At 40.6% G+C, this 18,654-nt stretch overlaps 1 protein-coding gene across 1 annotated transcript in view; it reads right to left on the bottom strand.

Moving 5' to 3' along the window:
* The window catches only part of col14a1a (collagen, type XIV, alpha 1a), a 151,009-nt gene extending 143,462 nt beyond the window's left edge, over positions 1-7,547 (bottom strand). Inside the window, exons 1-2 of the mRNA XM_039619618.1 lie at positions 7,393-7,547; positions 5,746-5,861 (exon numbers count right to left, since the gene is read on the bottom strand). Coding sequence (XP_039475552.1) covers positions 5,746-5,839 — 94 coding nt within the window. The 5' untranslated portion in view covers positions 5,840-5,861; positions 7,393-7,547. The remainder of the gene's footprint in view (positions 1-5,745; positions 5,862-7,392) is intronic.
* Positions 7,548-18,654: the final 11,107 nt, after the last annotated feature.

The raw sequence follows: 18,654 nt of genomic DNA, 5'->3' as shown, positions 1-18,654 counted from the left end.
TGTGTGTGTGTGTGTGTGTGTGTGTTTCCTGTTTTATTTTGAAGGTCTGTCTCTTATGTGAAGGTGTCCTGCTTTGCTTCCCTGTCTCGTCAGTCCTGATTTCTCCCAGCTGTGCCCTCCTTCTGTGTCTCATTCCCCTCGTTACTTCCCAGTGTATTTAAACCCTGTGTTTCTCTGAGTCTGTGTCGCGTCGTCCCTCAAGCTGTGTGTTTCCTTGTGTGCCTCCCCGTCAAATGTAAGTTTATATTTCCCAGTTTAGTTTTGTATGCTTTCCCCCTGCCAGCAATAAAGCTGAGTTTTGAGTTCACCCTTCGAGTCTGAGTATCTGCACCTTGGGTCCTACTCCTGCCTGCCACACAGCGTTTCATGACAATTTCTGTCAAAGCAGGACCTCATTTACAGACCGCAGTATGTGAGTATCTTATCTTTATGTAAGTAATTTAGCAGATGCAGGAAGTCACCTGAATATGTAGTGTATACCTACAGACCACCAAAAGAAGAAAAATCCTCATTAACTCAAATTAAGATGCATTTACAATTTATTTATGTACAATCACGGAATATGATCTACGTGCTCTGTCGGTAACGAGGAGGTAAAATTAGAAAAACTCCAGCGAGTCACATCTCCTACAATCCAATGCTCCATTTAGTCTAAAGTGGCTGATGATTATGACAAGCTGGATTACCATCAGCAGCAGCCGCAGCGGAGTGACAGGGTGACAGTGGCCTTGGTTCAGATAATTTAACAGTTTTTTAAATTCAAAACAGGTTGTTCCATCTCATCCTCATTTTTTGTTTATGAATAAATGATTTCTCATCATTGGCTTCTCTCCCTGTTCATTATTTCTGAAATTATTGGCCCGCACTTTCACTCATACTAATTCACCAGGCTGCCCTCTAACACACACACATGCAGAGAACCCCTACACACATTTAGCATCTTTACAATGACTGGCTCACCCATCCACGACTGAATATAATGAATAAATGCTCGACTGGCAATAATTCCTATTTGTTCTAAAATGAGGTCAGAGTTCAGATTTAATCATGGCAGACATCCACCATCAGCACCATCTTTCCTCCATCTATTCTGCTTTTGCTGTACTGGAAGCATCTTCCCAGTGTCAGGTCATGGCTGGCATCGTCTTAGTTGGAGCAGAAAATAAAGTTTACATTTCCCTTTTTGTTACGTCTCAAGGTCAAGGAGAAAAAAGAAAGCCAGAAAAACAAAACAACAACAACAACCGTAATCTGCTTTGTTGCACACTTCTGCCTTTCTTCATTAGAAACAGTATCAGATGCTTTTTGTAAGTCTGACGGATGAGCATAAATCTACTATGTGCAGCAGAGACTGCATATTGTGTCCTAAAAACATACATTAACCACTAGGAAATAGTATGCCATCAAGAGGACATCTTTCAGCTCAACACCGGATGACAATGTCTGTGAGAGAGATTTATCTGGTCCTGAAGGATTAGTTCAGGTTAAATTTCTCTCAGTTTTTCAGACTTGCTTAGCGTCACCAGCAGGGCCCGGTGGTCATTTAGAGAAATGAAGTGGTCACCAAAACTGTTGGACAGACTGCCACAAAACAGTGAAGACAATATTTATGGTCCTGTGAGGAGAAACTCAGATGTTTTGGATGATCTTGTTTGTTTTCCTTTAGTGCTACCACATAATTAATGTCTTTAGCTTATAATGAAACATTTTCACTATGACACAGTACTTTGTGAATCTCTTGAGCAACCTGTCCTGGGTATATCCCGCCTCTCACCCTGTGATAGCTGGGAGAGACCCCAGGCCCTCGTGACCTTGAACTGGTTAAGCAGAAGAGGATGGATGAATGGATGGATGTGTGAGATAGATGAACCAATGTTGTGTTTAAACATAACAGAAAATGTATTTAAAATTTTAAATTGTGTCTTTTTTGATACTTTGTTACAAGAACACAATTTGTTTCCCATATTTTTGCAAAAGATAACACGGTTTGACAGACATAAATTAGTGTTTTAGCACCAACAAGATGATTTAAAGAGCTGAAAACTTGGCATATTGTGGCACAGTGTGCATTTCTCCTCGAAAAACCTGAGTAATTTGGACAAGAGGAGGACAAAAGAAAAAGCAGCTGGCCTAAAAACTATTTACAGCAGATGAAAAGTATCTGAAAGTTCTGTCTTTTAAGAAATAGCAAAAAGAGATGCATCTGGCCCTTGAGTAGATCCATCTAGTGTTCACTAAAGCCTCATCAAAAATGGTCTCAGTGGATGAATGGCTGTCAAGAAGCCATTCATAATGAAGGCGGACAGGAAGAACAGGATGAGGTATGCCAAATTACACAAGAACTGGACTGAAAATCAGTGGCAATGGGTCTGATGGAGTGATGAATCCAAATCTGAAATTTTTTATTCAAATTATCATCAATATGTTCAGACGAGGTCAGGAGAGAGGTACAACACTGAGTGTCTACAGCCATCTGTGAACAATACTGTACTTACAGAATCTACTAGAAAGTTTGCCTGAGAGGCTGTGTTGAGGACTAAAGGTGATCATAGCAAATGTTGACTTTCAGCGGATTAGAATTGTACCTCTCTGTTTTATATACCTTATATACTGTATTTCCTGGCTCAAGCACAGTGCCATACTTGTCTAAATTCTCTAACTGGCCTTCTAGTGCAAACAGTAGCACAAGGTTTCTATTTATCAAATCAACTGGTTAATTTAAAAAATAGCTGCAAAACTAAAGACATCTCCCAGAACTTCAGCTAAAAACTAATTAAAAAACCCAATATTGCTTTACAGACATCATCAATTTAATGTTAATGTTACCAGTAAGTACAGAGTAAGCCTACATCTGGACAACAAATGTGACACGTAACTCTTATTGCCTATTCACTGGATACAAATCTTACAATAAGCATATTTTTGGAGCAGACTTGTAGCAGACTAAAAAATCATGAGTACATAATTTACACCATATCAGTTTCAGCAGTAAGCTGTCATTTCATTGGTCTCAGAAAAAGTCACTTATGATGTAACTGACACTAACTTTTTTAAAATGTAAAAACAAGCTATACAATCACTGATATTAGTTTTATTTTATTCCAAAATAATAAACTAATATTAAGCAACAATGAGATTAGAGTATTATTTTCTGATAATACTGTTGAATGTTCAGTAATTTTCTATAATTCTTGCAGAAAAAGAAAAAAAAACTTGGTGGACCGGTGCCCTCATTAAAGGGACTTCCTGACAATATCCAGACGGTTGCTCTGTACATACAGACATCCTGCATGGGAAGGGCACATGCTAATCCTCAAGCTAAAATCCCCTCTGACCAGATGTTGCAGCTTACAGGGACAGACTGGGCACAAAATTAATGGCTATCACATGCTCCCTAATGAAGGGATTGAACAGGGCACAGTCCTGTAGTGTCTGGGAGGTCGTCCATGTTCTGCTGTGGTTCACTGGCATCAAATTAATTGTGTCCCACTTTTGTCTCAACTCTTATTTCTGTCCGTCTGCAGTGAAAAATGTGACCTATGGAACTATCGACACTGCAGAGGAAGATCTTTGACAAAAGGAGGCGGCGGTGGGGAATGGGTGAGGCTGACATAATGATAAACATACAGAGCAGGATGATGGAGAAGGTGTGGGAGAAAGAGAGCATAAGAGAAAAGAGTGACAACTTATCAGCAAAATTCCTGTTTTCATTTTAAAGTAGTTGCTATTTATTAGGGATTCCCAATGGTCAGACACAAATAGCCACGTGCTAATCAGTTCCAGCTTTAAAAGATGAGCTTTTAAGCAAAAGCTATGTAACCTCTGGAACACCACCCAGTGATTGACGCATGTTTAAGGTGGAATTCTTTTAATGTAGCTGTAAAAAGCAGATCGATAAAGGGATCGTGACAGATGTGGCTAATGAATTTTGAACGTCACAACCTGGAAGGAATATGAGCGGCTCACCCATACACACACACACACACACACACACACACACACACAAACAAAGAACATTCAACTAAATATTTCATCTTCCCTCAGGGTCATTTGAATATGATCACTATCTTGATCGTGAAAGGTCTGACCATCTGTACAAGCTTGCTAAATACACATAAACAGAGCCAACTTATGCACAAAATCCACTTAAACACACACACTGGCACACACACAGGCACACACACACACACACTCATCCACTGCATCCATAAGACTGAGTATAGAGCCTCTGGATCCATTAGTCATAATAAGCTGAAATCTACCAGTAATGCATCCTACAGCCATAGAGGAGATATCAGGTGGTAATATTTACCATCTGAATACCAATGAAGTACCACAACATGAATAACCTCATCGAAAAGGACTGGCTATCTTATAGACATGTTTAAATGTTTTCACAGGACCACACAGAGTTGTGTGAAAAACAAAGTACACCCTATGATTCAGCAGAATGTAGAGCCACCGTTAGCAGCAGAATATTTTTTTCACTCATTCTGTTAGAGATCTGCTGCTGTGCTTGGGATCATTGTCTTTTTTCATGACCCATTTTTATGCTTAAGCTGTTGGACAGACGGCCTCACATTTGACTCTAGAATACTTTGGTATACAGCTCAGTGACTGCAGGCTGCCCAGCTCCTATGGCTGCAAAACAAACCAAAATCATCACCCCTCCACCACCGTGCTTCAGAGGTGGTATGAGGTGGTATGCTGGTATGTCAAAAGGACATTGTTACAGAAGTTTTGTGGTTCGTTCAGATGCAACTAAAACTAAAGCTTTTGTTGTTGTTGTTGTTCTGTTTGTTTGGGGGGGGCTTGCAGTTTCTTTGAGAATTGCACAGTCGGACTTTGGGGTGAATTTACTTGGAAGATTGTGAGACTGATTGCTCCAGACCAGCCCACTGCCAAAGCTTCTGCTTTTATAAAGGTGCTCAGACTTCCTGATAGTCACTTAATGAAATGTATTTGGTTAGCGGGACCTTGATGATATTTACCATCTTAATTCCTGTGGTGTACTTAGTTTTCACATGACAGCGAAGAGTCCTGTGGAAACTTTCTTTCTGTTTGTTTCCCTGAAGCCAATGAAGTAAATGTATCAACAGATATTGGGGAGGACGAGCAGGAAGAGTCTCAGTATCATTCAAAAACACACACTGTTTCATTTTAACACAAATATGCTGATATATCCTCATAATGATAATAATAACACATGTTCAAGTGGATGCCATTCAGATACTTAATGTGATCAAAAATATGGCACAAATCAGACAACAATGCACATTTTGATGAAACTCAGGTTTGCTGAGGTGAAGATAATTGCAAAGCACACTAGAGTGTTATATACTGTGCAGCACATCATGCAGCAAATCATCCCAGCATGAAGCGCACTATTACAACGCTTTTATTAAAGCCCCTCTGAAGCGTGGCAGCATCAGCAACGGGGTGGCAAGTGTTGCCATGCTGCCAGGGTGAGTCGGCATGATGATATGAAGGTGATATGAACTAGAGCATGATGTGATTGGACTGAGCCCGCACGTCAAACAGCGAGATGATGAAGGGGGGGATGAGGGAAGAAAGGCGGAGGATGAGAAAGCACAGAGAGGTCAGGTAAGAGAAGGGGGGGTGGGTGATGTGGAGATAGTGGAGGTCAAACAGGTAAGAGTAAGGGGATTGGATGGGGTGACCTGATCGGGGGGATAAGGGAAATGAGAGAGCAAGGGGAATTGGAGAAGAGGAAAATGTGCTTACCTTGTCCCTGTGCCTTACTGGGGTAATAGGAAACAAGGGCCACTAACACCAGTGGAGCCCACAAACACCAACTGATCTGCCCCATTGACAACATCCTCACAACCAGCAGTCTAGACCTGCAAGGACAGAAAACAGATCAGCAAGAAAGAAAGAAACAAGAGGGGAGATTTAACTCCATGAATGTCACTCGGCCGCGGGGCGACTCAATGCTTCAGTTCACTGATCTAGAATCAGTTATTTTGTTTAATATCAACTTTTTTAACAGTTACAGAGCAGAAGCTTCACAGTCTACACTGACCACAGAGCTGCAGCTGAGCCTCCCGCCTACACAAAACGAGCCAGAGGCAAAACAGTGGAGCACTTTGTTGAAGAGAAGAGAAGAGAAGAGAAGAGAAGAGAAGAGAAGAGAAGAGAAGAGAAGAGAAGAGAAGAGAAGAGGTCAGACAGAGTGACAGTCAGTTTGATTGACAGTCCAGAGAGGGAACATTTCACAAAGCCATTGTTCAACCAAAAGAGCAAACACTTCTTCCCTATCTCATCTCCTCCTTTCACCCCTCACTTTTTTGTTCTCTCTCCTCCACATTACCCCTAACCCCTTGCCTCCTCTCCCACCTCTCTGCCACTCTTTAGTATGAGCACTGATGGACACACACAGATACCTTCTGATTTTCTCTTTTAGACCCACCTCACTACAGTCACACGTGTAGCTGCATGGATTAAAGGACATGTGAGCGAAAGAAGAAAAAAGTTCTTTGATGATGATCGATCGCTCTGTGGTGTTGAATGAGCAGCAGGTCTTTCATTCAGACATTGTCACAGAAGCAGAAAAATTACAATGCAAATTAATAAGAATACCTAAGAATGGGGGATTATTTGTCCTAGTTTTTCACACTTATGGAGAGGGATGGAAAAGTGAAACGACTTAACTTATAATAAATCTTTCACACACACGTACACACACATAGACACACGCTGACAATGCAACATTTTACACACACAAAAACTTCGTCGGGGCTGCTAAAGTAAGATGATTAGACTCAGAGGGAGCTTAAACGGTCCTCCCGCGGTCCTATGAAAAGCAAACCTCAGGCACCAAAGTTCCCCTTGTCTCCGTATTGGATTGATGGTGATGATAAACCGTCTTTTAATTCGAGGGGAAATTTTGCAACCGGTTTAATGCTTTAATTGAAGACCAGACAAAAGGCGTCAACTTCAATAAAATCTAGCAATTTGTTGCTTGATTTTTTTTAGACAAATACTAAATATAATAGGAAAGACCGAGAAAGACACGCGGATCAGTTAAGAGTAAATAATTTTAACACATCAGGAGTAAAATACAAACTGATTGTTTCGTAGGTGAAATTTTCCTTAGCTTAAGATATTGTTTTTAAACATACGGCAAATTACTTGTCTATTTTCCACCTGCCCTCATGCCCGCAAGTTTGATTTCATGACCGCAGCATGAGTGCGTCCCCGGTGATCATGCTCAAGTGCTCCCGACTGATTTAATTTAAGTTTCTCAGGCAGATTTCACTCAAACTATCAGACCTATTCAAATTAACCGATTTGGTCGAAATACTCCAGCGCCAGCAGCACACCTGAGACCGACTCAGTTGCCCGCACAATGAATGAAATCGCCTTTCATACCTCTCCAGTCATCAATTCAAAGCGTCCTTTTATCCCCCAAAGGAAATCCCGTGAATACCAAAGACCGCTCCTGCTTCTGCCTCCCAAAGGCTTCCTCTTTCTTCTCACTCTTTCTTCCCCTCTTCCTTTCTCTCACTCCTTCTCTCCGGATACAATTCGTTCAGTCCGGAGTGGGTGTTTCTCTCCTCGTTATTCAGTCATCCCTCCCTCCGGCTATTCCTCCCTGTCCCAACCCTTTCCTTCACCCGGATTCATCTCATAGAGAGAAAGAGAGAAAGAGGGAGACAGAGAGAGAGAGAGAGAGAGAGAGAGAGGAGAGAACCAGTGGCGCTGCGCAAAATCCTCCGCTGCCAACCTGCAGGTTTTAAATCGGCTTCAGCCCCTCAGGGTCCCTTATGTGCGCCTCCGCGGTCACGACGGGACTTGTCGTGGAGGACGTATCTGTAATCTGCGGCTTTAAAGGACCCACACGGTTATTGTGTGTGCGCGGTCTTTTTTCTTCTTCATACTTGTAGGGGGGGAAAAGTCAGTCTGAAAAAGGCTCTGTGCGCTCAGAGCAGGTGTCTGGCCATGCCCTGCTGCGCTGCCAGCTTTGATGTTGAAGGCACAATGACACAGGTTTTCACCTCAGCTCAAAACTGGAGTTTAAAAGAAAGAATCTGACAGGAACCATATGGAACATTTTAGTTTCACAGTTTCACTTTATTGCATCCATAGGCCTAAATGTTCAGCTCTGGGTTCGTGAACAAAGCTTGGAAATCACTTGAAATTCTCAAATTCAAATATGAGCTCAAGTTCTTCTGTGTCAGAAATTTGTATCTAGTACAAAAGATTTTCAAATAAATAAGTGCACAATGTTGGCTTAATCTAATTATAAGATTCTTAATTGTTCCTAACCTAAGACAGCGTCTCCCAAACCTCTGGGTGTTGACTTAATTTCAAGTTTGTAATGTATTATTATTCAGTCAGCTAGCTATTGGAATTAGTTATCCAAAATTGGATCCAACTTTAAAATGCCAAATTTTGTAGTTCCTCTGATGGCCACTTGAGGCCGACTACAAAAGCCATTCTCTATAGACTCCCATGTTAAAAACCCTAGTTTTATCGAATTTCAAGCAAGTTTACAAGCATGGTACAAAATAGTTTTGGCCTCTATAAATTCAATTCAGTTCAATTTTATTTTATTTTATACCACCAGAGTAAAGACCCTACACTCATACAAATAATCATACAGAGAAAAGTTCCAAGAGTCAGATAACCCCCTTTGAGCAAGTTCTTGGCGACAACTGGAGGGAAAAACTCCCTTTTAACAAGAAGAAACCTCTGGCAGAACCAGGCTCAGGAGGGCCAGCCATGCGGTGGCCATTCTCCCCTCACTCCCAAACATTTGGGGTTGAGGGGAGGAAGACAGGACAAAAGACATGCTGTGGAAGAGAGCCAATGTCTGAACTCTCAACTATGAACTGTTGGTGTCATTTGAAGCATTAGTTGAGCTATTATATGACTAATATTATGGCTTACTGTAAGGTACTGACCTTCCAAGAAGTTTGTGCTTCAGTTTTGTTGAGTGCAATTCAAGTATTTTAGTCTTTTACTTGGAACTAATTACTAATTTGGAGTGATTCTGTGAATTCCAACCGTATGGTTTATGACTGGCCTTCCAGCTTAGCAGATAGCATAGCACTACACCCTCTTGTGTCATACAGTGGACTTTAAAGCAGACCACAGTCCACAGTGTGCAGTATGGGTTTTTTTTTTTTTTAAGTTTATTTAACAGATATTCTTGTCAGCAGGGAAAGAGTGTGAAGCGGGGAAATCACTGGTGAGTAACAGTTCACTGAACGGGAGCGCTTTAAAAAGAATTCTTGTTCCAGTGAGCAGGAGAGAGTTGCAGACTGGGGTTTTCTAGAAGGTAAGGCAGTGGAAGGCGGACAGGTGAGCTTTAACTAGATTATTCCTTTCACAAAAACTAACCAGCTCGGGATAGCAGACGGTTTCTGGTGGGAGAGCTCCTTCAGCCGACTGAGAGAGTCATTAGGAAGCAGAGGGGAACGAGGCGTTTGTGAGGAGAATTCACAGGGAGCTTCAACAAACATCAGAGAGCCTGATACAACAACAATCTGGCGAGAAGAGTGGGCTCGAGCTGGTCCTTAAGTATAGGAAGGTAATGAGCTGACAGCACACAGGTGCAGAGTGGAAAGGCAGCAGGCTTCACTTGCAGGGTGGGTCTGCCCAAACTCCACCTGAGGGCAGGGGAAAGGAGAAGAGTGGATAGTTAAGAGAAAGAAGAGACGAGGGAAAAAGCCCTAACCAGCCCTGGACATGTAGTCCAGCTATGGTAACATCTATGGTCCAGTGAACCAACATCGCTGTGGTCAAACATAGAGGCTTCAGAGTGCAGCGTCTAAATCCAGTGGGTGACGCCTACATATACCTTTTATAAACAGCCTATGGTGCTTGATGTAGACTCTCAAGCACTTGAAAAACCTGGTTTCAGATAGATGACTGCAAATTTTTTGCCAGTTTACACAATGCTGTCCAAAATGTGACACATTTAGGTGACATTTTTAAATGAATCCTTTAGTTTTGACTTTCTTGCTGAGAAATGTGAATACTGATGCACGACTAATGTTGCTGACTAATGTTGTTTTGTCAAAGTCTGTGGTGGGTCACATTTATCCACATTTATGCATTCAAGGTGTCCTTTGAGCATGATGCACAGGATTATGGCAAAAGTCAGACGGAGTAGTCATCCCCACCTGTCATTTTGCAGGGTTCGGGATGTTTCCTGAAACCACAACCTTTACCAAAACCTAACCAAACAGTTTTCAGGGCCTAGACCTAATCAGTGAGTGAAAGTGAAGGCAAAACGCTCAAAGTAAGAATTAGCCATACCTGACAAAACAGCATTATATGATGAGAACATTTTGTGTTCTTCAACAAACTATTCTTTCAAACTAAATGAGCATTATAATGGATTAGCCAGCACCACGGGTTCCTCCATCAGGCTGAGAAAAAGACTTGAGCGCACTTTGAAATCCTGTTTATGCACTCAGCTCTGCTGCTCTTGAAGAAACTGAGGAAATTTGCCCTGAGGGCGGAAGAATGGGAGTCATGGGAAACTGAGACAGGTGAAATGTGCCAGTGGCTGAGTTGAAACGCTGAGCAGCTACACTCCAGGTGTGTCCCTGGGGTACATAAATACTCTTAGCACAGACATGCACGTTTTAGCGCCAAAGTACTGTCCAGATGTCATAAACACTATAATCAGGTGGATAAGGATTCTGCGTCCACGTCCCTCTCTCCCGTCCTCCCTTCCTGTCCTTCTGCTGTCCCCTCTCCCTTCATGTTTTCTGTTTGTAGAAGACCACACAGCAGACAAGTGCAGAGCGTGTAGACACTGCGCCACAGTGTCTGCTGTCATATTCAGGGATTGAGGTTAAGACATAAGGATAATAAATCAGTGGTACTTCTATAACTAAAAATTCCACAATATATTCATTATATATTCATATATTTATGCTTAAGGGGATAAAGTGCTTGCATGAACCTTTGTGTGAATGAGGATTGTAGTATAAAGCACTGTGGTTACTCAAGCTGAGTTAAAAAGCACTATACAACAACCAGTCCATTCACCATGTCTTTGTTACTCGTGTGAATAATTCAGAATGGAAAAGGAATTTGACAAACTGGTTTATTTACCAGATAAAGAGGCACTAAAACCAGATAAATCCAGCTTGGCTGTGATGTGTAATCCTTATTGATGTCACTTTATATTCCGAGTCCTTAGAGGGATCTGACTGACAGCTCTGCTCTACTGACTTACAGGCCAACGGACCTGAAGACCTGCCCGATGTATGAACCACAGCACTGTCCTCACCGCAGGTCCCTTTCCTTCTATTGATTCCTCTTGATGTCCTCTCTTTATTCACCTTGTTATCATCTCCTTTTTTCCCTTCCTCAATGTCCTTTTCCATTTTTTTCCTCCCTTTTCACCCCCCTTACTGATCTTTTCATCCTCCTTCTGTCTCCTCCGCCATCACTGTCCATCCCGACTGGGGCTTTGTTGAATAAATAAATCACTCACGTGGTGAAGTTGATCTGCAGGTCATTTAGCTCGGTGCCATATGGTCCAACTGTGATGCTTCATAAAGTTTTTAAAGTCACAAAACAGCTACTGATATCTGTAAAAACTGCATACACTCTACCTTGTGATAAGGACAGAGCCCGGGAGACTGCAGCACTGCAAGAAATGTTTCGTTATAAACCAAATAATGTCCACCAAATCGTCTACTTGTGGACAATTGCATTCAGATGGTATGTGAGAGATGTCATATGTCATAGTGTTATTCACACTAAAAACTGTTTCTTTTATAAAATAAAAGTGTTCATAAGGCACACTTAACCTCCAAGGTTTGTAATCCCCATAACAGCTGTTTTCTTTTGGTGATTCCTTTGGTCACTCGGCTGGTGTTTAAGACCTCCTGTTTACACCTGGTCGATGTATTGTAATAAAAACTGATTAAAGTACACCACGGTCTTTCGCGGTTCCTTTATTTTACTGTAATTGTTAGGAGCAAGCCGCCATTGTTGTTTAGACAAACAGAGAAAGGCTCACTTCCAGTGCTGTGGAGGATTTTCCCCAGGAAACACAAACCCCCTCATTTATGTGAATCAGCACATGTTTAAAGCTCGACGTGTGTGAAAGACGAATGTTCATTGTGTGGCATCAATCAGCAATGAGTAAGAGAGCCACGAATTTACTCACGCCCTTCTTTCCGAAAACAAAAACAGAAAAAAGAAAGAAGAAAAAGCTGGTTTCTTGAAAACATCCCTAAATAAAAGCACAACCTTTTTGCAGTTCAAAAGCTGCGACAAGAAGTAATGCTCATTAGATTCTGCATGTCAGGTCACACGCTCACACAATGCATAATTTCAACAACATTCATTCTCGTGTCTTTTTTCACACACAAACGGTGGCAAAAAATCTACAAACACACTCAAATTTAAACAACCACTTCCTCCACTTAGTGCTCTCTTTCCATTTCACACAAACACACACCTGAAGCCCGCTGGTTGACATGTTTAAGATGCAGAGATAACCTGAGGCATTGGGTCTTTGTTCTCTACCCCAGTGAGACAAAACAACTCATTGTATCACACACACACACACACACACACACACACACACACACAAAGCTACATTTAAACCAGCAGAAGAGCTTAATTTGTTAGTCTTATAGGCTTAAGCTAAAGACCAGGACAAGTTCAAATAGAGCTGACACATTCAAGGCCAAGCTTACGCACATGCAGATGTGTGAACGCCGGACACACACATTGCTCTTGAGCGTTGTGTTAATGACAAGCAGCAGGTTAATATGAGGGCAGCAGGAGACAGAAGTGACCACAGCCTACTGATTAGTCCACTAGCCACAGTTATTAGCAATCTTGTCATCTGCTACCAAGCCTGCCATTCTCAGTGCCGCTAACCGGACAGCTCATAAGGTCACAAAGCAGCACTTCATGGTGCAGCTCGCAGATAGAGGTGATTAACTCGTAAAGTTATTTATTTGAAAACTCTGGGCAAAGGTGGCTGTTTGAGTGCCTATGAGCTGAGGTATCTCATGCATGCACATTCACCAGAGCTCCTCAGTTCAAAGCTTTAGCCATGGTAGCAATTAGCATGAAGTCAAGTCCTAGCGCATGCTAAGTGCTAGTTAATAATGATGATATTCACTATCCTCACTGTGCATCATCAAACAGCCCAACAGAACTTCTAGTGTGGCTGCAGATGCTTAGGTTCTTTGAATGTCCAATTCCAGAAATGGAAAAACAACACAGACTGATATTAAAACACTGCATGTTACAATTTCACAAGAAAAGAAATCTGCATTTATAGTCAATCGTAGCAACTAAAAACAGTGTCTAATATATTGATTTCACTTCTCTGCCATTAACTTGTTAAAATACGTTTGAAATAGGAAATTCTGTGTGAGCCAAAGGTGACTTCTTGCCAGAGTAGCTAGCCAAATTCACAGAGCTTGCAGCCACAGCCCAAGAAGCATTTGGCAGGCAGCTAACAGTTCTGCTTGCTGTGACTTGTCCTGAGCTCATCCTGTGAGAAGAGAAGTGGAGGACAGGAGACAATTCACTTGAAAACACTGTAGTCATGCCTGAAAGCCATTCTGCTCATTAACCTGAGCAATCACTGAGGCATTGGGGTTTTTTTCTTCTCCTCTTTTCTTTCCTTTCTAAGTAATATTCAAAGGTTCCTTATTTCTCACACGATAACACAGATAACCTTTATTTAATTAAGGCAGTAGTCACACTCTTTGGCGCTCTGTGTCAAAAAGCTAATTAAACTGTTCCAATGAATTTTTCTGCTTCATTATTTCCACTCTCAGAAAGCAAAAAACATACAATAAAAATACTAGAAAAAGACTACATAGCACAGCAGATATTTATGGTTTATTCAGAGGAAATAAATTATTTACTAGACGTTTTTATATTCTTGGATATATTTTTAATTTCAAGGTATTTTGTATGCATTAATGCATTGAAAGCAGGGGTGATAAATGTGCAATGAATAACTTGATACACATAGGTACAATTAGTACAGTCATGGTAAAAGAATATTAGAGTACAGCCTCTTTAAATTCTAACCTTATATGAATCAGGACACAATACAAATAATCTTAAAAGGAGTTTTTTAACCTGAAATTAACAACAACACATGACATGTTACAATATGTCATTAGTTAAGCCAAAATACAGAAACAGTGTGTGAAAAACATAGTGAAGTACACCCTTATCATGGCTTCCATAGGAATTAGGAGGGTAAATAGCAGCCAATCCAATGAACTTCATTAAGTGGTTATTAAGTGATTTGAACACCTCTAAGAAAAACAGAACAAAACAAAACCTGAAGTTTTGGCAGTTAGCTGTTGTGGAGCATTTAATGTGTGTGCTAACACAGTGCCAAAGTGGAAATACATCAGCACTGAACTTAAGCCCTGAGAAACAGCAAAATACCCAAAAGACACATCTCAGCCTCTACAGGCCACTTAACATGTAAAATGTTAAAGTTACATTTTGACAGTTTGAAAGAGACTGAACAAGTACGGCTTATTCGGAAGAGCTTCCAGGAAAAAGCCTCTTCACTCTGAAAGCAACATGCCAGCAAAGCTTAGGTTTCCAAAGTTGCATCTAAACAAACTCCAAGACATCTGCAGCCATATCCTTTGGACGGATGACACCGAAGTGGAGATGTTTGGAATCACTGCACAGTGACATCTTTGGCAAAAACCAAACACCTCATACCAACAGTCAGCACGGTGGTGGAGGGGTGATGATTTGGGCTTTATTTTTTAAATCACAGGACCTGGGCACTTTGCACTCACCGAGTCAATCAAAACCTCCCCTATATACCAAAATATTCAAGGGTGAAATGTGTTCAACAATTAAAGCCTGGCTGAAACTGGGTAATGCAACAGGACAATTAGGCCAAACACATTGCCATCATTGTCAATGTCATTAAGCAAATCTACAACAGAATAACTAAAAAAAGGAAATAATCAAGGTTTTGAAATGGCCTAAAGTCCTCAACCTGATTGAAATGCTGTGACCTTAAGAGGGCTGTGAATAAATGAATGCCTACAAACCTCAAAGAACTGAGGCAACGTTGTAAAAAAAGAGTGGGCCAATATTTCTCTCCAGCTGCTTCACAGACTGATAAAGTCAAACAGAAAACGATTACTTCACATTATTGGTGCTAACAGTGGTTCTACAAAATACCAGATTATGGGGCATACTTGGTGTTTCACACACTACTTTTGGTTCAGTTTCCGTTAAATAAATATTGACAGGGTGTAACATATCATATGTTGTGTTCATCTGAGGCTGTTTTTACACAACTTTAAATCCTGATAACTACTAGACATATTTTTATGTCCTAATATGTAAAAATACTGAAAGAGTAGTTTCTCACTATTTAAATCCTAGAACAAAGTGAGAAAAGGCTTCTGGTGCAACAAATAATCCCAACACTTCATTCAATTCATTTTTTCATAAACCCAGTTTTGGCCCTTGCAGGATTTTCATCACTTTTACTCATAATCAAGGACACAGTGTTATAAAAAAAAATACAGTCTGAAAAGAAATATCGTTAAAACCAGCCCAGCAGCTTTCAATATGCTTCACATTTCTACTTAACTTTCCTATTTTGGATGCTGTCACTGTCACAAGAGAGATTTTTTTTATATGTATTAATGATTTGATTTTGGCTCTTCTGCTCTACCGGTGTTACTTTAATTGGACCAACTGGGCTTTTCAAGCCTGAATGTGATCTTATAAAGTAATTTAGACCACAGAGTGAATAAGTTAATCTCAGGATCTCAGAGGACTTGCATTTTTTTGTGTGTTGGCCCCAGCTGGACTCCCAACTTTGGCAGTACGACTGCGATCCTGCATCCACGATCGACGTCACGTTGTGTCAACACATTACTCTCCAAGGCCTCATGAACAGAACATAATCTGCCAATATAAATGTTCACCTCCTCTCCAAAAACATCACTCCTGTTTGCCACACATTTCTCCCAGAATAGAAACTTATACAATCACTGCGGTTTGTAAAAGTCGACCGTTTCAGATCGACTCTGTTAAATGAACACATCTGACGATTCCCTGAATCGCTGGTTTAAATGTTCTTACTCTGATCTCATTCTTTTTGTCTCATCCCCGGAGTAAAAATAAGTCCAGGTGGTTCTTAGGTTTCTGTGCCATGGCTTTTAATTTCCTGTGTATGTATCACTCTGTTTACTGACCAGATACACAGACAAACAGACACACAGTCAGAAGATTAGATGGAAAGATGAATGGATGGTGGAAGTGTGAAGGCTGGATGCCGAGCGAATCAATGGACGTGTATAAATGGGGCAGATGAATAAATGGGTGGGTAAGTGAAAGAAGCCGTAGTTGTCAGCCAGATTAGAAATAAGGGTGTTATGTGATGACAAAACTGTGGTGTAAGCAACATTTTTTTAATAACTCGCCAACATTTTTGCTTTATCAGATGAGGCGGAACTTGCAAAGAGAGAGAGATGGGAAATTTCACTCTGGAGAAAAGACTGAGGATTGATCGTTGATGGGATAACATGAGTCTGACTTAGGATCCAGAAAAAAAAACTATTTCAGATAAATTTATTTACATATAATAAAATAAGAGCAGAGGTTTTTAGGGGGGTTGGGGTTGCTCTTTTGTTTGTTTGTTTGTTTTTTAAATTGAGCGAGATGAATAAGAAATGTGAAAGAGGAATGAGTAGAAATCATCCAAATACTCTTTGTCTCCGCCCACTGCATTCACATATTTGACAAAGTTGTAAAAATTGCTCTACACTTTTAATAAAGTTAAACTTTCTTTCTTTTCGAAATCTATGAACATCCCCAAAAACGAATGAACATAATCAGGAGCATGACAGCGTACATGCTGTATAGTGTGATATAATATTACCCCCTGCTGGTGGCCTCTGTCAGTGCAGCTAAGAGAGGTTCAGTTGGATTAAAGAATAGATTTGCTTGTTTCAGATTAGTTTTTGTAGCTTAAAATTTTTACTCTTAGTTTAATTTAGTTTTAATCATTAGAATATGGATGGTATTTGCCAGGGACAGTCAAGAAGTTATCTCGAGATAACTTCAGGTACTGTATTGTAAACACTGCACCTTTTTGAAGGTAGCAAACAAACATCGATGTCGATCTACCATGTAGACGTCCCAGTCTCAGAAAACATTTGTACTAAACCTTCATCAGATGGGTGATATTGACAAATTTGATCAAACTGATAAAAGACCGAACCTAAAGGCTTTTTTGTATTTATTATTTTAGACAAAACAAACACTATCTTTAGTATTTCTTTCTTTAACTGTTTACACAGAAAGGTTGGGGACCATGTACTGCAATAGGGCATTGTGTGTGCTGACTCTGAGGCATGAAGGAAAACCAGGTCAAGTGTGACAAAGAAATACAGAATGTGACTTTTTTCTGCCTTCCAAGTTAAAGCTGGTATTTCTATGCAACCAGAACACATTCCACACTAGAAATTAGGCTATTAATAATAATGCAATTAAAACAGCTTTTAAAGAAAGATATGAGGTCAGCTAGTGTTACAGCCACTTTGTTGGGTTTACTATTTCACCTGCTTTTAAACTCAGATAACTAATCAGCCAATCACAAGGCAGCAAATCAGTGCATTTAGTCACATAGACATGGTCAAGATGAGCTGCTGAAGCTCAACCCGATCATCAGAATGGAGAAGAAAGGTGATTTGCGTGGCTTTAAAATTGGCGTGGTTGTTGGACTTGACAGATTGGTCTGAGTATTTCAGAATCTGCTGGGATTTCTCACATATCTCTAGGATTTACAGAGAAGACAAGTTCTCTGAGTGAAAATGCCTCGATTCCAGAGGTCAGAGTAGAATGGCCAGATTATTTTAAGCTGATATGAAGGGGAAAGTAACTTAAATTAGCAACTTATTACAACAAAGGTATGCAGCAGGGCACCTCTGAATGCATAACATGTCAGACACTGATGCAGATGGGCTATAACAGCAGAAGACCGTACTAGGCACTCTTCTTAGATTAAAACAGAAAACTTGGCAAAACTTCACCTGGTTTGATGAGTCTCAACTTCTGCTGTGACATGTGGATTGTAGGATCGGCATGGATGCATTTTTTTCTTGGATTAATGGCTCAGGCCCCTTAGTACCAAAGAGCATCATTTAAATACTACAGTCTACCTGAGTGCTACTGACCATGTCCATCCCTTTATCCTGCCAGTATGGACCAATATGTTTCCAGCACCTTGATACATTTTTAAGGCAGTTCTAAAAGCAAAAGCAAATCCAACCCAGCAAAGGAAAGGTGTGCCTAAGTGATCAGTGAGAGTATTTTTCAACACATGTGTAGCCAAACTAGCCAAAATGTAAGTTTAACTCTTAACAATGACCAGTAAACTACTCTGCCTCCTTAAGAGCTATGAGGTTTCTTTTTCCTACATTGCAGTGACACCTTATTCAGCCTTATTTGTGTAGTGTAAAAATAACTCCTCAATGTTGGATTAGGAATTTTTGTTTCTTCCAACAGAGGAAACAAGAAGAACTGGGCATATATAGCTTTATCTTTATTAAAAAGGTGATATTTAGTTGTAGTGAGACTAAGTGCATGAAGATGTTCAGACAGTCCTGAGGATGAAAACACAAGCACAATGAA

This window comes from Oreochromis aureus, linkage group 11 (genome assembly GCF_013358895.1).
Source record: "Oreochromis aureus strain Israel breed Guangdong linkage group 11, ZZ_aureus, whole genome shotgun sequence".
Classification (NCBI taxonomy): Eukaryota; Metazoa; Chordata; class Actinopteri; order Cichliformes; family Cichlidae; genus Oreochromis; species Oreochromis aureus.
The sequence above is the reverse complement of the archived record's forward strand: the minus strand, read 5'-3'. Positions and strand labels throughout refer to the sequence as shown.